We start from the raw sequence: 21,705 nt of genomic DNA on the forward strand, positions 1-21,705 counted from the left end.
TACTACTACAAGTAGACATTTAACAACATTCTCTACAGTGCATATACACAATGTAGAAACTTTATTAGAGCATTATATATATAATTTATAAATCATATGGATATTTTAAATTTAACTCATTTTGCTATTTTGGCTAAGAATGGTCTGAGTTGCCAAAAATAAATATTATACAATGACCGAGTCCCCTACCTATAAGTGAATTACATTCATTATATGAAATAACTGAAAATAATAAATATTAAATATATAACTATATTGATCACAGACTTAAGTATTTGTAAGTATTTCGACTGTTTGATGCAGTTTCCTTTTAATGCATGTTATTTTTCTTGGTAATTTTCTAAACAAGTTTTGGAACAATTTCGATAATGTATCTTCTCATAATATAATAATTATGGTTTACAGGTTTCCTCATTCCCACACTGGCAGTTTTGTGTTTCACTAACGCCCTATTGATGTAGTAGGTGTTGGCATCTGCCTTTCTCAATCGTGAATCGATTTAAGGTAATCTACAGAGCCCTCGCAGATTGAACCTGGACATATAATATTTGTTGGTTGTTTGCCTGCTCTAGTATTCTTCTACTACTCAGTATTCTTCACGTCCGAAGGTCTCTATATAGTTATAACTGTTTCCCTAAATATCCTCTACTAGAAAGTGTATATCCTCAAGCTGTTTGGTCCCAAAATATAGGTTACCATATAAGACGACTTCAATTAATGTGAGATTCCATATTCGTCATGTTGAAATAAAATAACTTGGGTGTAGGTAGTTTTTAAATTTTTTCATTATTGTGTTGGCACTTGCTCTCCGCCTGCATCAATAAATGCAATCTTTGAATGCACTATACCCGTGTGCATTATAAGTTATACGTATAGATAATATAAGAATAAATATACCGTTCCTATATTAACAAAATAAGGGGTTTAGGAGTCATGGTCCGGAAAGTGCAGGATGAGAAACAGTCTGTTTTTATATTATTACAGTGATCTCAATCCACTCTCCAGCATGATGCTTTATTATTATTTTTATTTGTTATATAATTGATAAGAACCCTTGAAACTCGTAGACCTTATACTTAGTTTAAGGTCTATGTCAAAACCGCAAGATATCAAAATGTGCATTCCCGCGTTATAAATTATGGCGGCCAATCCATTCTTATATTATATATTTATATCTATATAACAAAATGCATATTGTTTCGTTTTGCTCGGTGACTACCTTTGTACAGTGTGTAGCCCTAGTACAGTATTTAGCAGCATTGTACACACGAGCCAAAGCAGTAGTGCTAACTGCTAAGCCTATTCTTTGATGTAAGTCGTTAGTAGGTACTCGTTACCCATGCAGTCGTGCCATTTCTGTTCACCTCTAGTTCCAATCCTAGTATTTTTAGTAATTATTCTCTGGTAGCGTTTTATTAATAAAAACTCCTTCTTAAAAATTATAAGGGTATTTTAAAAGTAATCTTTTTTTAAATAAATGTATAAACGTAAACAATAATTGACAATTCTTAACTTTATTATATAAAATCCAACTTCTTAATACGAGATGACGTACCAAGTCGTAAATAATAAGAATATAACACGAAGAGCCTGCTTTACAGGATTTCCGGGCTGGTGACAAGATGCCTCACAAAAAACCGTTATAATTATCTCATAAAAAAATTCAAATTGAAAGTGGAGGCAAGGATACTAGTCAGTCACTCAGTTAATATTCCAAATCGGGATATGGTAATTGGTAAGGTATGCAGAGTTCTATTTATTCTACACACTGCACAGTGATCAATTCACAATTCAAAATGTCAACTTTTATTCTGTTAATTTTTAATTTTTCCCTAAATCCCGCCTTTTAAAAAAACAAGGAGAATATAAGTCTTTTTCATCGTATCACACGGATGATAACAGATTTTGTTATTATGATAACGTGAATCACGAATCTCGATTCTAGATATTCAATTTTAAATTAATATTTTGTACTTCTGGAATTTAATATTTATGAGTCCTATTAATATATTATAAAGTTATTAGTTATAATAATTATTGTTTAATATAATATATTAATATGTTATATTATATAAGTCTCATAAAATAATAATATCTTTATTTTGTACAATACCTATAGTATAGTCGTAGTGGAACTAACTAAGTTATAATTAAAACAAAATGGTTGTAAGAGCGTATAATGAAGAACTAGCATATCTAGAGAAAAAATCTCCATATAAATGGGAAATAAAGAAAGGATTTCAACCTAATATGAGGGTAAGTATATGGATTTTCTTAAAAAGTTTTTGGTTTTAATTAGAAAATGTTCATTTTTATAGGTTGAAGGGGTATTTTATGTTAATAAATTTTTGGAAAAACTTATGCTGGAAGAGTTACAAAATGCATGTCGACCAGGAATGATCGGTGGATTTTTACCTGGAGTTAAACAAATTGCTAATGTGGCTGCGTTACCTGGCATTGTTCATAAATCTATAGGGCTTCCAGATGTACACTCTGGTTATGGATTTGCTATAGGTTGGCTTAAAATAATTTTTTACTAAATATGTAAGAAAGTACAGTGTACTCTCAATTTATCCACGTAATAGGGTGGCTTAGCATTCCTAGATAAGCAAATTCCACGGATAAACCGCTAAATTCAAAACAAAAATTCAATAATTAAATTATTAAAAAATTATAATTATGTAAATATTGTAATGTTATATAATATGAAGTATTTAAGAAAAATTAAATGAGAACCCCTTTTATTTTTTGGGTTAACTGATAAGTTGATAATGTAGGTTGTGCGTTAATTGCATTTGATCATGTCATGGTTCATTCTCCAGAGCAGATAATCGAGAGTACACTGTAGTTGAATTTCCAAATGATTCTTACTAGGCTTTTTATATAGTATTATACATACAATTTATAATAATTATTAATGAAAATTTATTTCACTTATAGATATGCAATATGCATAATATGTACAATATTAGTTTTCACTTAGCATTAATTTTTATCGATCTTTATAATTTTCATTTTGTTTTTAGGAAATATGGCTGCATTTGATATGGATGATCCTCAATCTATTGTTTCACCTGGTGGTGTAGGATTTGATATTAATTGTGGTGTACGATTACTCCGGACAAACTTATTTGAAAAAGATGTCCAGCCCGTCAAAGTAATACTTTAAATTATAATACTAATTTAATTTTTACCATCAAAATATTATCATTTGTAATATTTCCACAATTATATTTAGGAACAATTAGCTCAAAGTATGTTTGATCATATTCCTGTTGGGGTAGGGTCAAAAGGAATCATACCAATGAATGCAAACGACTTAGAAGAAGCACTTGAAATGGGGATGGATTGGTCTCTAAGAGAAGGTAAATAAATTATGTAAATTAAAATTTGAAATATTATTTTATAAAATTATATTTATATCAGGTTATGCATGGGCTGAAGACAAAGAACATTGTGAAGAAAATGGTAGAATGTTGAATGCAGATTCGTCTAAAGTTAGCATGAGGGCTAGAAAAAGAGGTTTACCACAGGTAAATTATTAATTAAGAATATTGCATAGTTAAATCAGGCATGTCAAACTCAAAGTAATAACTGAGCTAAATATATTGAATAGATTTATATGTTGGCTACACATAAAAATGTATTGAAAAAAATAATATTTTATTCATTACTTACAATACTATACAATATTTATCCGATTACAGTTTATCAGAAGATAAGACAGAAAAGTAACATAATGTATATCTATTTCTAACATAGTCGTGACACTAAATGACAGTTATAGATTCTAAGCAGAGCAATCAATGTATTGAGTTTACAATGATGTGTTTTTTATTTGAAAGAAAGTCAAATTAAATTTTTATGAGCGTTTGAAGTTTATATTTTTACAAGATGAATATTCACTTGATTTCTCATGTAGCGGTTTTTTTATTTTGTTTTAATTCAAAAACAAAAACTGTAGACACTTGAAATTTATATCATATGTTTATTTAATCAATTCCTATACTTGATAAAATTTGAAAATATTTTGACTCAATTTGAGCTGTTTACAGACATTTTCAATTTTTTTAGTTTTTTTTTTTATAAATGTTAATAAAAAATTTTTTCGTTAGGTCAAAAAGCTGGAAAATTTAATATAAGGCTCCTGATATATTGTTACTTTAGAAGTTGATAAATATCAAAAATACATACGCACACATTTTTTTACAAGCATTATATTTCAAATTTTGACAAAATTTATCTCAATTTGAATTTAAAAATGATTTTGTAGTTGAAAATGTATAAATTGTTAAACTTTTATAGCTAAGGATTAAAAAATCTAAAATAAGGTTCTACGTAAATAGATTAATAAATTACTTTATTCATAATACTTAGTAATATATCATAGGATAACTGACTGTCTTCACTTAGAATGGATTTTTGTGTACAATGATATTATATCATTGAACTTAAATTTAACACCATCAATTACTGTGTAAGTACCCAATTGTAACCTACTGTACAGTAGAACGATACCTACTTACCCACCTTTTTATATTTTTTTATTAATTTATTTTATAAAATTACAATTGTCCATTAATAATTGTATTTAGTAGCTATAAAAAAATGAGCCAAGGGTCACGTGTTTGAGATGCCTGGTTTGAGTGCTAAACAAAATTATTGTTTTATATTTTTGAATATTTATATGCTTTTTTACAGTTAGGAACATTAGGAGCAGGTAATCATTATGCAGAAATACAAGTAGTTGATGAAGTTTATGATAAATGGGCAGCAAAGAAAATGGGAATTGAAAATGTTGGTCAAGTATGTGTTATGATACATTCTGGAAGTCGCGGTTTTGGGCACCAAGTGGCAACTGGTATTATATATTGTATTATATTATGATATAAGATGTGGGTAAAATTGAATTTTTAGCTCAATATAAATACCTCTTATATTAAAAATATAAAAATATAAAAAACTTTCTTGCTTCGCATTTTTAGTGATACTTGATAGATAAAATTCTTAGTGGATAATTATCCGTACATACTAAGCCACTCAGCTTTTGTCTAATAAATCTTAATATGTTGCGAGTCATCTCTGTAAATCCATTGATCAGTACATTTATATGTGCATATTTTTTATGTCTATAGCCCAGATTAAAATGCTTTTCCATATTTTTTCTAGTGGTCATATGGTATTCAATGTAAGCACATTATATTGTGTTCTATGATGTTTTTTAAATTTTATAAAATAATGTGTATTTTTACAATTTAATTAGTTTTTAGGTTATATTTTCATGATTTTACATAAATTATTATTTATTTTTTAAGAAATAGTTTAGTGTCTTAATCTCTTAAAACAATAAAACATAAATTCAACTTTGGTTGACAGTTTTCGGTTAATTTTAATTTCTATAAATGTTTAATTTTACATTATAAGATCATGCAGTTTCAGCTACTATGGTGTAGAAGTTACAGCTTATAATTTGTTATACTTGCATACTTTATATGAAAATTTTGGAGTGCATATTTTAACTTTTTAATGCATTTTATTTGTTCAATTAAAAGGCATTTTTAATGAATATTGACTGGGTTACAGTATATCTGAATCCGGGCTCTTAGAACAGTTTTGAATTAAAAAATTATTTATTTACAAGTATTGAACTAAAAAGTAAAACTGATATTTTCAAAACTTATATAGAAAATACATGGCCATAAATGATTATTGATAAATAAATACATTTGAATAGTATATTAGTTATAATAATTTATAAAAATAAACCAAATAGTAAATATTATGATTTTATTGGAAAGAAAAATGTATTTAAGACTTTCTTTACTTAAGATGCTTTACTGGAAATGGAAAAGGCTATGGCACGGGACAAAATTGAAGTTAACGACAGACAATTAGCTTGTGCTCGTATCAATTCCAATGAAGGTCAAAATTATTTAAAAGCCATGTCAGCTGCTGCAAATTTTGCTTGGGTGAATCGAAGTTCAATGACATTTTTAGCACGACAAGTACGTATAGTGACAACAATATTGGCAATTTGTTTATAAATAATTAATTAGTATTTCTTTTTTTAAAGGCTTTTGCAAAACAATTCAAATTGACTCCAGATGATTTAGACATGCATGTCATATATGATGTATCTCATAATATTGCAAAAATGGAACAACATTATATTGATGGAAAACCTAAACACTTATTGGTGCACAGAAAGGTATTTAGAACATAGGTTTATAGAAGTTATTAATTACTGTATTTTAATATTCTATTTGTCCAATATTATTTTATTCATTGTTTCAGGGATCGACAAGAGCATTTCCGCCTTATCATCCTCTTATTCCAGTTGACTACCAACTAACCGGTCAACCAGTATTGATCGGTGGAACTATGGGTACCTGTTCATATGTGTTGACTGGAACTGAACAGGGTATGAACGAAACATTTGGGTCTACATGTCACGGAGCTGTAAGTGGTTTTTTTTATTCAATTTGTTTACTTGTTTAATTTTAATATAATTAATGAGATGTTTTTTTATTCCAGGGACGTGCATTGTCGAGAGCTAAATCTCGTAGGAACATAGACTATAATGATGTATTAGAAAAATTGCAGCAACAAGGGATTGCCATTCGAGTGGCTTCACCTAAATTGGTAATGGAAGAAGCACCTGAATCGTATAAAAATGTCACTGATGTAGTGGACACTTGTCATGAAGCAGGGATTAGTAAAAAGACCGTAAAGTTAAGACCAATTGCTGTTATCAAAGGATAAAATTAAAATTAAAATTAAGTTTTCTTTTACCTCTATAATTTATAAATTACATCTAATTACGTGTATATTTTGTATTATATATTCATAAACAACATTCGTATTATGTAAATGTTTTATCTGCATCTATTGCCATTTATTATTGGCTATAATGCTAATTAAGTGCTACAATATTCCTACAATTTTGTTCAGGCAATATTCTAGTAACTATTAGTTATGAATATTAAGCTATACATCTCATTCTATTTGAATAGCTTAATAAAATAAGTAATCATTTAAATATACAGTTAAATTGAAATTTAAACTTCAAATGTATATAAAAATATTGTGCCAATGTATTTTTGATATTTTTAAATTGCTAGCCACCTAACCACGTTCAAGCTTTTTGGTTAGGAAACAAATTTGTCATAAATGTAAATAATATTAACAAAATTAAAAAATATATATTATATCTAGTAAATGGTAATATAAATATTTGTTCCAAATTTCAAATTTCTATGATTATTCATTTTTGAATTTAAACTAAAAAATCAAAATCAATTTTGGTATTTCCATACTCTGAATTTTGCTCTTTTTTTGATATTACTGGGATTTTTGACCTACCCAAATTACCAATCAGATCTAGAAATTTCTACCAGAAACTAACATCAAAGTTAAGTTTAAAGTTCGTTTTCTGCATCAAAACATGATGAACTGATGATGGATACTACATTTATTTATTTTTTACTCAAAGTCTACAAGTTTTATATTATATTTATTTCTATGATTCAACTAACTACTTGTGTTCTGTATATTTAATAGTTTATAGTTATTAATACCATATTGTCCACATTATGATACATAACTGACATTTTATGATGTAGTTTGACTGTCTGCGACTCTGAAAGTCTGAACGAACAATTTTAAGATATCGTAGTACTATATCCATTATCCAGTACCCAGTTTGTGTGCTGTAGTAACATAATGGTGAATTAAATAAGGTTTTCATGAGTTCTTTAAATTTTTTGGTTTTTGCTTTACTTACTTTGGTTAAATATACAGGTAAATTTAATTTTCATGGCCTCCATAAACTACCCGAATGTAGCCTTCCAAAACTATTAATTGATGAAATGATAACAGCTTTTTTTAATTTTGGATACATTCATACACATATATTACTTGTATAAATGCTTAAGTTGTTATTTGTTAGGTATACTTATTAAAACCGATATATTGGTATCAGGTAGGTAGGTACTATTTAAAAATGAATCCCCATGCAATTAGGTGAAACAGGCGTACCATTTAAATACTTAAAAAAAAGTATTTTAATATATTTTTTGTCACGCCTGCACCGAAAGTTTGGTTTTCGACCACGGTTGAAGCGTTCGAAAGCGTCCTTTTTTCCGTCCAGCGGGCGGTAAAGTGGAAATCCCCAAAGTGCCGGGCGGAAAAGAGGAAATCCCCAAAAGTGCCGGCCGCGTATCCCCTGCACAACCAGAAACTAAAAAGTATACCTACCACGGTCCTTACAAAACATAAACTTTTGGTTACATCTTAAATGTATAGTATAACCTCCTTGCACGACGCATAAACATTTAAACATATTTAATTTGCACTGTTCCTACTGTTCCTAGATAAGTGCGTCGAACGATGCGTTAGTAAGTTTATTTCACGCAATTTGTATAATAATCTTATCAGTTACAATAATAAAATATACAAAGTGAAAATTGTAATTTTGAAATAAAATAAAATGTTATCCATGAAATTGTTTTTGTAGAATAGTCTATAATTGTTGCATAGATCCCTGCATAACCTTTTCCGTGAACGCAGGGGCGTGACAAAAAATAGTATGTGTGGCTCACTTCCCGCCCTCGCCACACAATATACTATTTTGTCACGCCTGCACCGAAAGTATGGTTTTCGATAGAGGTTGAAGCGTTGGAAAGCGTCCTTTTTCCGTCCAGCGGGCGGTAAAGTGGGAATCCCTAATAGTGCCGGGCGGTATAGTGGAAATCCCCAAAAGGCCAAAAGTGCTGCGCGCCCATTTCACGCGCGCACGCGCGTATACCCTGCACAAACAGTCACTGAAATCTATATCACGGTCGTCGGTTCCTTACAATTTATAAACTTTTGGTTACATCTCATAATCATATCATATCCTCCACGCGTGACGCTTAAAATAAATAAAACCAAATCGTTTCTTTCATGAAATTTATTATTGTCGTATAATTATTATTAATTATAGTATAGTTGTTGCATAGATCCCTGCATTGCCTTTGCCGTTATCGATGAATGCAGTTGCATGACAAAAAATAGTATGTGTTGCTCGTGCAGGAAGGCAATTTCAGTCTTGGGCGAAATGCGGCTCGTGCCGCACACGTCGCCCGCGACTAAAATAGCTCACTTCCCGCCCTTGCCACACAATATACTATTCCAATAAGTGTTTACTGTTTAGAATTTAAACACAAATAGGTTAAGTTCAAAAATTATTTCAAACACTTGTGAGAGTTCTTCAGGACCAGAATATTTGTCTCTGTGAGTTTTATTTTGTTACATAAACAGTTTATTTTTTATTCCTATAAATAAATTAAAACAATTTCACAACAAATATTAAATTATAATAGGTACTAATAATAGTCATGTATAAGTGTCATTTAAACTCCTCGATCACATATTATAGATGTTCTGTGATAAAAGACAGACTGAAGCTAGGTACCTAGCATTTTTTTATAACATATTATTCATTTTATTTAAAGGGGGGGGGGAGTCCAGGGGCACTGGATACATGGAATATATATTAGTAAGAGTTTCGTTTTATCCGTTGAAACCCATTGTTGTTATTTGATCGAAGTGTATGGACTCGTTAGTCTTTTAAATATTTATCAATTGTGTTTTTTTATAAAAAAAACTTACCTAGATATTGATAAAAACTCGTTTTTTCGACGTACCTATTTTAGCTTTGACTTTGGCAACAATACGATTGTGCACTAGAAGTTAGCAGATAAGTAGTATCAATAAATTATCATCTATTTATGACTACGAATATATGTTAGGTACCTACAATAAGATTTATGGACTATACAAAATACAGATCTAAGTTCATTATAAATATTAAAAAATGTACGGTGAATGATTGCGTTAAAAAGTTCAAAATTGTATTGTATAAAAGTAAAAAAAATCTAATTTGTGTAAAGTAAATTCGTTTTATTTTATGGTAATATTTTCAAAACTATATCATTTATAATTTAAAATGTGCATTAGAATCGATTAGTAACCATATAGCATCATTAATGATATAAAAAATAAAGTAGGTAAAAGTTGTGTGTTAAATTTAACATAAAATACACATATTATTGAATATTTTCAGTTATGCATGTACTGTACAGGTTAAAATGAGTTGTACCTACCTGTTGAGTGTACCATAGTATAGCTGGTGTATGGCAATGTGTGTGTGGTATGTTACAGTGACAGTATATTATAATTTAAATAATATTTAAATCGTTATTTGTGAAAAACAACTTTAGGGTATAATTGTGAACAAAAATCGCTGGTATACAATCATAAATTATTATATTTGCTATTTTTAACAGTTTCCGGGAAGACAATAATAGGTGGTATTTGAGGGACTTTGCATTCTATTAAAGTAGCCATTTCTTTTAAGTTGTCTTTCGATGCAATTGGCAGCTCACCAAAGTCATTTGATTTGGGCTTTATTGATCTGTTCAGTTTCTAAAAAAAAAATACGTACAATGAAAACTGCAGGTCTGCGTTATAAAATTAATTCATATAATTTTTTTCTTCAACAAATTAATTATAATAATAGACTTTGTAGTTGTTCAACTTACTTGGTAAAATGTCATTCCTTCGGAATGTAGGAACGTATAAACAGACATGATGGGTATACATGTCAATGAGATCATAACCATGGACCACCCTATCATGTGGACCCAAGTGGGAAAGCTCCGAGTGCCATTCATATAGGTCGGTGGCTCATAGTCTGTTAAACTGAAAGCCCATACAAACTAATGAAACGAGAAAAAAACAAACGTTAAATCAAATTATTATTCAGACATTTAACTGTGGTCATATAGGTATTATTTTATCGATATTTATTAGAAATTAAGTTTTAATATTATGTGCATTTCGTTTTTCACTTCGATGTAATATCAGAAAGGGCCAAATGGAAAATTATACTTTTAAAATGAAGAATAATTTTTTAGAATAGAGAGGGTTGTGGGGGGTTTGTGGTGACTTTAGGTACTTATATGTATTGGCATTGTATAACGAACGATAATATGATGATATAATACTTACTAATAGTGAAAGAGGAGTAGTAATGTACCAACTGAATTTGAAAAACCACAACGGTTTTCTTCCCGTGATTCTTTCGATGTCCGCTACAATTTTATTACCACCATACATCCAGGACACTGCTATCACTTCGAAAAAAGCAATGTAAATCACCGACCACGTAGAAGTGTAATAGTCGATTATTTGGAACAAATATGTACCACCCTGTGAACAGCACGTAAAGCAAATTGACGAAACGATCGATATAATGCACCTAACCCTTGGTCGTGTTTGCAATTTGCAGTGAAAGTACAAATACGCGTTAATAGTGAAAAACTAAATTTTAATGACGCCTTTCAGACCTGTGTGACAAGTGGAAGTCCGAGTAGAAACGAAGCAAAGCAGACCACCAAGACCAATAGTTCGTGGCATATTAGATATTTTTTTACAGCGCGAGGAAATCCATCTTGTATGGACGTCACGATGACTTCGACGATGGCAAACTGAAATGAAATAAATAAGTGTAATTACCAGCAAACAAACCAAGAATTCAATTATTTTACGAGGCTGTGACGTAGGTATACGTAACCTGGATATATATTGTTAAGCAAAAGTTATAGAGACAACTTCTGCGTGAGTTGTCACCCACAACCCCCCCCCCCCCCTATTATTTGGACACAGGTTTTTTAAAACCCCTTTAGTACCCTGGGGGATTACGATTCATCAAGCTCGTTGACGAGATTACATTACGTTTGCAGACGTTTTAACAGAAATTAGGTACATATTCTACAAGGATATGCGTAGGCATGCAATCGCAGGGCATTGTTATAATGAATACTTATGCTAAATTACCTCGCTGTTCAGGGCCAGACAAAACATCATGAAGAACAGTAACATCGACAGGTAGGTGGAGTACGGCATACTGGATAACACTTTCGTGAACAGGATGAACACGATTCCTGGTCCTGCTCAAAACAATATAAAATAGGTGAAGAAATAAATTTGTTATATTATAAACTATTATTACTGGTAATGAGTCACTTATTGCAAGGATAGTTAGTTGCTAAATTAGACAACAGATATTACGCGTCTTCTTAACAGTACCTATCGACGTGCATTGTATATACAATGAGTTTATATTTCAATAACCAATTGTCTTCTCGCCACAATAATATATTTTGCGATTTAATAGTGTTTCGCGTTTTTAAGTATCTATATGCATTTTTGTGTCATAATATTTGTTGAGTAAGTATACTTTTATGTGCTTAGATAGCACTGCACAACTGACGATAAATACCTACTTAAGTTATTGCTATTACTAATTAATTATTATTAATTTTATTATCATTATAGTGTCATTTACCATCCGGTAGGACGTCTTCCACGGGCTTTCCGTATTCCTTGGCCATGCTACCCAAAGTGGCGAACGTGAATAGTCCCACGGCAAAACTCGATACGCCGTTTATGAGTGATATGGTCACCGTGTCCACCATTATGTTGTTGTTGTAACGGTTGTACGAAGAGAACGAAATTACCAGACCGAAGGCGATACCGATGGAGCTTAGGTTTTGACCCACGGCGCTCACCCAAACCTAAGTAGGTAGTATAAAATATATAATATTGTCGTAAATTCAAAATGTGAACAAATCAAACTGTTCGAATTCTGTGTTGGATAGAATAATAGGTATTCTTTTTGACGTGAATTCGGAGATAAGACAAAAAATAAAAATAAAATAATCAAATAGAATAACTCTGTTTTGTGTACCTATATAGGTAGTAGACATGAAAATGTCGAGTTCTCTATTGACATAATATAATATAATAATAATACAATTTATGGATTATCTAATTGAATTAATGGTATGTATTTACAGAGAACTATGATTTTAGTACTAATATTACCTAAGTGCTAAATAACTTTATTAACTTCCCTATAATATATAACGTATTTCTTGGTAAAGAGTATGTATATCAATAACTGTATTCACTATTGTGTAATACAAATCATAATACGATTACATTAATTGCGATTTTGAAATATTATAAATTATCGATAGAAGATAACGTTTATGGGCCATGTGCCAGGCGCCTATGTAGTATGTAATGTACTTTACTTTAATATTTAAATTTGATGTCAATAAAAAATAATTATTAGTTAAGTCAAAGTAAATTACAAAAGTTGTAAAAATGTAGAATAAAACCTTTAAAACACCTAGGTTACATTTACTTACAAATAACGTGTGTTCATTAAAAAAATCATCAGCTTGTACGTCGGATAGTAAATATTTTGCTTAAATGTCACGTTAAAATATTATGTAAATTCCACGAAATTTTAACTTAAAGCTGTGAAATATATTTAAATAATGCTACGTAAAGTTTGACTGCGAAGTACGAGTCCTTGGGAATTTAAATATATATAGGTATATTTAAACACGCATTAAAGTTCTAAAGATGTGTTGTTATTTGTCAGTTGTTTATGATAATTTATTATACGTGTGGTAATTCATGTATTAATTTGCTTTCATACTAAGTTATTTTTGACATATTGTATCGATGAGAATTCAAAAAATGTTGAAATATTATATAATCTTTTTTTTCATAGTTTAAAACGTTTATTGGAAATTCTTATAATTTTCTCTTAATATACCTATTGAATTCCTAATAAAATTACACCAAAGAGAATGCTATTAGATACATATCATATTTTTACTTAATAAAAATATTAATTCTAATTTTACGTATATATGTCAATATGCCACATGGTTATATAACGTAGATACCTAATAGGTATATTGTATACTAATATAGTATTTTTTATGTTGCTATGTGTGTGTCGTGTGGTACATGTATATATTATATTGTTTGTAAAATAGTAAAGTTTAGGTTTAAGATTAATGAAAAATAAAATTTATTACGTTAACAAAACGAATATTATAGTATTGTTAAATTGATTTTTTTTTAAGTAGTTTGTATCTAAAATTCTTATAGAATATGTTATTATACTTACAAATGTTGCTTTAATCTAGATATGATAAACTCTAAACATCTCAAGTTTCAAGGATGACTTGTCTACCAACACATTAATATATAACATTATTACCGGATAGGCATATATAGTAATCATATTATACATAATACATATTATGTTTAATACCAGGTTATCTAGTCTAATTTGTAATTGCTTATTAAATAGCTGGTATAAATATACAACATTTGTGTTATTTATCACGCATTCGGATTAATAATAATAACTTGTAAATTATTTACTCGGGTCTTATCATGGACGTCTGAATTTTAAGGTCGCAATTCGATGCAAAATATTCAATGTTTACACATACACTCAAATCAAAACATCAAACATAATGCGTAGGTAGGTAATGTTCACGAGATAACAAAAATCGACAAACATTTATCTATATCTACATATTCACACAAAGAAAATAATACTGCACTTAAAATGCATTTGAGTATTACAATACAGCATAGTATATTTACTATATTTTTAGTTTACGAGCTTTATAAACTGTTATAGGTACTATGTATAAAAAACAATTTTCAATTATGCAGATACATTATTACGGCAATCGTATTTTTAAATATTTTAAGTTACCTACAATGTTTAAAAGAACATTGGACACTTCAACTCATGGTATATAGGTACCCATAGTTTGTCTAATTTGTTTCGTCACGGTCGTAATAATATTGTATGCTGTGGCAATTGTTTTGAAGTAATTTAAAATTTTATTTGTTTCATTTGACTTGGAAAACTATTTACTAATCATTTACCTAACATCGTGTTTGAAAATGCATATTATTATAATCTATCTGAGTATACCATTTTACCTAAATTTAATTTCCTAGTAACCAAAAATCACGAACGTTTGTAGATGACAATCTGACGTGGGGAACAATAATATTTTACGGGTAGAATAATAAAATAAATGACGATTGACGTCTTCTGTGATGATAATCATAATAATAAAAGCATGTTTGACGTACTCGAACAATTTAGGAGTGCATATTATACAAAGACTACTTATAATATATAGTAATGTTAACAAACTCGACGATTGAAAGAATCGATGACTCCTTAAACGAGGAATGAACTGTCGACAACGGACAGTAAAATAAAGTTCATCCAATGGGTTTAGTGGACGAAAACAATTTTCCTCACGTCGTCGTAGTTATGCCATAATTAATTTATATATTATAATTTATATCAAAATATTGTAAATATTACTATGATAACTTATATTATGACATAACCTTGTCGTCTGACTGCGTGAGGTGGAATGACGTGAGTAGTGAGTACGTATAGTATATTATACAAGCGCATGCATACGAACATAATATGGGTAGTTTGGGTGGTTTAGTGCCTTATAGTGGTTCTACCCATATCGTCGTAATACGCCAACTTTATCCCGAACTTTTGTTCACTTTGTACGGCGACAATAACGTCTAAACTGGTATTAAACTGGTAAGAAAAAAATAATAAAATAAGCAGGACATTATAATATACGTAATGAATACACAGGACTTATTATTACGGTTGTATTTGTTGTGAGGAGAGATGTGGGGGGGTCCCGATAAAAACCATAATATTATATAATATTGTGGGGATATATTGTACTGAATGATTGTACGCTGACACACCATGGTCCGTGATCGGGTTATTTAGTTACCTATACGTACTATGTACGTCATATTCGTGGTCATCGTGGTCGTATATAATACTAAAAACATACCGTACTTGTCGTGAATTAATATCCCACCGTATACCAAACATATAATATACAAAACATTTTTTGAAAATCGTATTTTTTTTACACAATTTTAAATCATTATTACAACACCACATTTTTTTAATGACAATTATATTTTTTATCGTTATGATTTTTTTTTTAAGTATTTCATTTTTTTTATAGGACAACCATCATACTACGTCATGGCAATGTCATATTCCTAAGCAGAATATTTTTTTGAGAATTTTTATGTATAAAAGTCAAAATTAATTTTATATATTGTTTTGTAATGATTTCATTGTATGCAAAAAAATATTTTCAAAAACGTAAATATAGGTTGGTGTGCTTAATAATTTACGAAATAACGAGTGTTTATTATTTTAAAAGAGTCACTTTGCGTTGCGTGTTCGACACTAACCTTCGAGTCCCACAGCAGTTCCCAGCGGAGCTTGAACAGGAAATATTCGATACCGATGTCAGCGCCGTCCAGCATCAGTGACCGGACCAGCAGTACGGCCAGCATGGCGAACGGCAGAGTGGCGGTCAGGTGCAGCACGCGGCCGGACGATTCAGTGCTCTTCCACAGTTTGAAGTAGACGACGGTGGACACGACGAACATGCAGACGGCCAACTCCCAGCGGACGTTGCCCAACGTGTTCGGGTCCTTTGCGATCTGCAGCATTTTCAAGCTGTACGATGCAATAAAAAATATTATAGAAAAAACAACACCCAAAGTATCAAAATCGGGTTTTTTAGGGAATATCTATTTGGACGTCGCTATAACCGGTAGTTAGTACTTAGTTCATATATCATATATTTTTGGGGAAGGTTAATACTCCCCCGAGGCCACCTGTGCATATTAATTTTGGAACGACGTCATTATACGATTTAGTATACCTTGATCATTCGAAAAACGTAACCATCTATAAAATCAGATGTACCTATGTTGAAGACTCTCGAAATCGTTAAAAAATACAATGATATTTTAGATTCTGAGCGAAGCGATGAATGTATTGATTCTACAATGATGTGTGTTTTTTTATTTATTTTTTTATTTTTGTGTCTGTCATCACCTTTTAGGACAGTAAAAGTGCTTGGATTTTCTTCAATAGTAACTTTTCTGATAGGAAAGTGAATCTAGTTGGTACTTTGGGGGGTCAAAAGTAAAAATTTCCCAGTAGTTTTCACAAGCGACGTGAAAAACAAAAGAAAAATTAAGGAAAAACGGGAATTTTTACGCAAAATCTGTTTTCGAGAAAATCGATTTTGGTTTTTGGTGTAACTCTAAAACAAATGACTGTAGGGACATGAAATTTTGACTGAATGTTTATATTAGCATTTTCTATACACCATAAAATTTACAAAATATTTTGACTCTTTTTGAGCTGTTTACGGCCATTGTCAGTTTTCAATTTTTTTAGTTTTTTTTTTCTATAAATATCAATAAAATTTTATCTGTTGATGAAAAAAGCTTGAAAATTTAATAGAAGGCTCCTGATATATCGTTATAATAGCAGTTGAAAAATATTAAAAATACATAGGCGCAATTTTTTTTTATAAGCATTTAAAGTTCAAATTTTGACAACATTTATCAAATTTATAATTTATTAATTATTTTGTAGTTAAAAATGTATACATTTTTAACTTTTATGGCTAAGGATTGAAAATTTAAAACAAGGCTCCACGTAAATAGGTTATATATAAATTACTTTATTCACAATAATATCATCAAATATACTTGGTAAAATCATAGGCTGACTGACCGTTTTCGCTCAGAATCGTTTTTCTTATACAATGATATTATATCATTGAATTCAAATTTAACACCATCCATTACAGTGACCCACTTGTAACCTACCGTACAGCAGAGCGACATCCACTTATCCACCTTTTTATGTATATAACTATATGTGTATTTTAAGTCTCATGGGCCTCCACACGAGCTTGCTCAGTGAGGCCCATTATACATTGTACACTATATTATGTACTATGTTATTTATGTAATATTCTTGTATTTTGTAAATAAATAAATAATAATAATAATAATAACTGTGTATAGGTTGGTAGGTACATGGCACTGGTACACGATCAAAACTAAAAACATTTAAATTCCGCGACATATTTTACAATAATTATCTTCGTTTGGAAACTGAAATGGAATTCTTTATAGTAATTTTATTATAAACAATAAAAATATTCATGGTCACCTTGAAGAAAGGAGGAAATAGAACGAGCCAGACAGACGACTATTACAATATGATCTTGCGAATTTTAAAGAGTCAAATCGAATTACTAGCAAGTATTATTCATACTTAACAGTTGGGTTTTTCTTGATTTACCGATGATTAATATTAATGAGTCTATGATTAATCTATATAACAGGGGTTTTTCACTCCTGTAACATGGCAATGCTATACAATATACCTATATGAACGGCACAAGCTACGCACGTCAAGTCATTACCCCCCCCAACCACCTCACAGCAGTATTTAAACCTGTGATTAACAATAATTAATCATCAGTCAATTGTTTGATTTCCTGTCAAAACTTGTAACATCGTTTGAGCTGCTGCCCGAGTGATATTATAATAATCTAGCGAACTATAAAATATGATTTTCAACAGTTATAGTGTCTCGATATAAAGTCGGTTAGTTTTTAGCAGTTTACGAAGCGTAAACGTGGGACATTATTACTATATTTATAATGCAATAAACACTTTAATCTGAATATTATTATATCAATATAATATTATATAATGAGATATTCATGTTTTACAATAGTGGTCGTCGAGGACGGATAGCCAAGCAGAGTATTATTTTTTAGTATTTTTTTTTTTTTTACACACATTGTATAATGCACGTCATAATGCCATATTCAATGTGACGATCGAAACATGATGAAGTGTTATAATTTATAATTATTTGCAGTTCGATTGCGTGGGGTGTTATGTATAGGTATTATACTTTATCTATTATATGCTATAATAATAGGTATACGTATGTAATAACTTTATCCTATCCAATACAAATCATTTTTTTCTTACGTTATTTTTATAATTATATTAAGTTGTACAAGTACTTGTAAAACTCTTCAGCGGGACTTCTGCCGTCCAAAGGCCTAGTGGTGTTACCGCCTGCCATCCAACAGCGGTCAGTGTTCCACCGGTTGTTGCAGTGCGCCCATGGAGGCTGGTCCTGTATCGCTGTGAAGAAATAGTACAGAGTGTATGCAATTATCACGTTGTAATAAACGGATACGAAAAATGACGTCACCACGCTGGATAAGCCGACGCCTGTAAAAAAAAAAAGGAAATCAGAAATCGGAACGTAATGCATAATGTTAGTCATCGTCAGTTGACATTTGGTGCGTTGAGGTTTGTATATATTATCGCAATGATGACCATACGTTTAGTTGCTAATATTTCGACAAATCAAATTTATATGTTAGAAAATAAATCGTAGGTACTAGGTACTACCCGGGGATATAATAATGTGTTGGGATTTATTATGTTTTTACATGCAAACGCTACTTAGGTTAGACTTCAGACGATAGTTTCACGAGGTAGCACCTTTGAAAATTTTAAATCCTGAATGATTTATTTATATTGGTGTTTGAAAATTAAAATAACTGGCCCTTTAGTTATACAATATGTATAAACAAGTTGCGAGTTTAATAATTCATTTTTTTTTATTTCTCCGTGTTAGTTTTTTATGCAACTAAAATATTATGATTTATATAAGTCATGAATAACAACGTATTATTATTTATTATACTATTAATTTTATACAATTAGTATTCATTTATAAATTAATAAATATTATTTACCACTATTATACTTATTTCTAAAGTTTGATTATTCTCTTTTATTTTATAATAAATATTTATTTTTTTTATTTGAAAACGAATAAAAATAAATAATATATTAATATCATACAAATGTATGAATGGAGACATATGTGTGTATATAGGTACTGTATACTGTATAGTACCTACAACCTACTTTTTTTTTTTTTTTTTTTTTATTAGGGTTAAGGCTTCGACTGCTCAGGTCATTAGCCTGTGGTACTGTAGGGGGGGGGGGGTACTGTAGATTTTTACACGTGATTTTGTTTTGGCAGAATTTTTAATTTGGGCACCCGTAGGTATCTGCCATGCCCGGGTGGGGGATGGCGGCACTTGTTCTCCGGACACCGTGACTTGCCCGAAGAAAAATGCCGCCCGCGGCCAAGGTATCGAACTCGGGCCGGCTGCGTCGCAGCCGACGCCTTAGTCCGCTCGGCCACTCCGTCCCCCTACAACCTACTTATATAGGGTGCTTTTCATGTTTTTCCTCGTCCAGACCCACCCTTAAATATTATTTAGCCATTTAGGTACGATCCCCCACATCCATTAGAATAAGCATATAAGCGTATATTACAAACATAAATTGTATACTAGGTATATAAGAATATTTAATTTAACGGATTTTTAAGTTCCTTACACAAAAACATAACTTAATATTTTTTTAATCATCAGGTTTAGGTTTAACTGGAAATACCTCAGTAAGTTAATAATAAATATAGCTTTCAGAAAAAATGTATTGATGGAGTCACGACGATGAATACGAATGCTAGTTGCTAATGTAAGCCGAACCAAGATGGACTATTTCCATTGAGGTCTTATTACGAGGCACACACATGCTAATGTGTATTTGTTTTCCGTTAAAATATGCTAATACAACTAATACCTACATATGTAATTATTATGTATTGAAATATTTATTAGCAGATAATATTCACAAGCATTAGATTAATATTTAATGTATAATATACTATTTATTCTTTAAATACACTAGTATATGTTAGCTAAAAACATTGATCCAATATATTTTTAATTTTGCCTTTATTTCAAATAATGTAATTATTTACTTCTATAATATATTAAAACAAGTCTTATGCCCGTATGCATACCTAGTCAATGTATGTGTTATATTATAAGACATGTTAAACTATGTCTTATGTGGCACACAAATTGACATTGCATACGGACATTAGGTACCTATTCAGCCATACAAAATATTATCATTCATAATATTTCGTATTAAATGTCATCATACGTTATTATATGTCTACAAAATAAAATTTATAAAAAGCACCGATATCGAAGTTGAGTGGCTCCACGGGAACGAGGAAAGTGTCTTTATATTTGAGTTCGAAAGTAATGATAAATGATACAGCGAAGTTTATCTGACACGAAAAAATAGTTAAGATTGACCCAAAATATGTGATAATTAATATATTAAATATTTTGTTAAAGATTGTTGTTAACATTTAAATATTTAAATATATATATATATATATATATGTATAATAGTTCCAAATCATAATAAAATTAAGATAATTGACTTACCTTTTAGAATTGGACAGAGTTTTGATATTGCACTAATTGGTCCTCGTTTAGTAAACTGTCCAATAGCCAATTCTAAATACAGTAATGGTACTCCACAAAATATCATCACCAAAAAATATGGTATCAAAAATATACCTAAAAGTAATAGTTGATATATAATCATTATATTAATATTACAAATGCATAAATCTATTACAAAAAAATATATTTATAACATGTGTCTATAAAAGTTGCAACTAAAATTTATGCCATGGGGTTAATAAAATTAAAATATCAATAGGGTAAATTAAGTAACAATTTTCATTCACAACAAAGTATAGAAGCATTTCCTTTCGATTTAGAACATTCCAATTTTCTCTACCATTAATTATTGTTTTGTCCCCATTATAATTCGTTTAAGTGACTTTTAAATTTTTAATATTTCTTTAATTTAATTGATCAATAAAGTTCTTTGTTGTGTTTTGTTTGTTTGTTTGTTTGTTTGTTTTTTTTATATAAATATTGTCGACATTGCCATTTAATTCGGCTGTAAATTTAAAACAATAAA

The 21,705-nt window shown here is 30.1% G+C and overlaps 2 protein-coding genes across 6 annotated transcripts in view; one reads left to right on the top strand and one right to left on the bottom strand.

Moving 5' to 3' along the window:
* The first annotated feature begins 1,948 nt into the window (after positions 1-1,948).
* On the top strand, positions 1,949-6,865 carry LOC132941823 (RNA-splicing ligase RtcB homolog). Its single transcript, XM_061010013.1, has 10 exons — positions 1,949-2,256; positions 2,319-2,514; positions 3,027-3,157; positions 3,239-3,365; positions 3,427-3,533; positions 4,702-4,861; positions 5,830-6,005; positions 6,074-6,208; positions 6,295-6,459; positions 6,535-6,865. Exons 1-10 carry the CDS (start codon positions 2,161-2,163, stop codon positions 6,760-6,762), a joined length of 1,521 nt encoding a protein of 506 aa, XP_060865996.1. The 5' UTR covers positions 1,949-2,160; the 3' UTR covers positions 6,763-6,865.
* Positions 6,866-10,291: 3,426 nt separating this feature from the next.
* Positions 10,292-21,705, bottom strand: part of LOC132940970 (sodium- and chloride-dependent GABA transporter ine-like) — a 36,810-nt gene continuing 25,396 nt past the window's right edge. For 4 of the 5 annotated variants that reach the window (XM_061008800.1, XM_061008801.1, XM_061008799.1 and 1 more), the window contains exons 4-12: positions 21,159-21,293; positions 18,849-19,062; positions 16,189-16,459; positions 12,392-12,620; positions 11,881-11,993; positions 11,391-11,531; positions 11,053-11,253; positions 10,584-10,760; positions 10,292-10,467 (exon numbers count right to left, since the gene is read on the bottom strand). In XM_061008800.1, the coding sequence (XP_060864783.1) occupies positions 10,297-10,467; positions 10,584-10,760; positions 11,053-11,253; positions 11,391-11,531; positions 11,881-11,993; positions 12,392-12,620; positions 16,189-16,459; positions 18,849-19,062; positions 21,159-21,293 (1,652 nt within the window). In that variant the 3' untranslated portion in view covers positions 10,292-10,296. Of the gene's footprint in view, positions 10,468-10,583; positions 10,761-11,052; positions 11,254-11,390; positions 11,532-11,880; positions 11,994-12,391; positions 12,621-16,188; positions 16,460-18,848; positions 19,063-21,158; positions 21,294-21,705 lie in introns of those variants that run through there. The other variant, XM_061008802.1, reaches the window with a different exon arrangement.

This window comes from Metopolophium dirhodum, chromosome 3, assembly GCF_019925205.1.
Source record: "Metopolophium dirhodum isolate CAU chromosome 3, ASM1992520v1, whole genome shotgun sequence".
Classification (NCBI taxonomy): Eukaryota; Metazoa; Arthropoda; class Insecta; order Hemiptera; family Aphididae; genus Metopolophium; species Metopolophium dirhodum.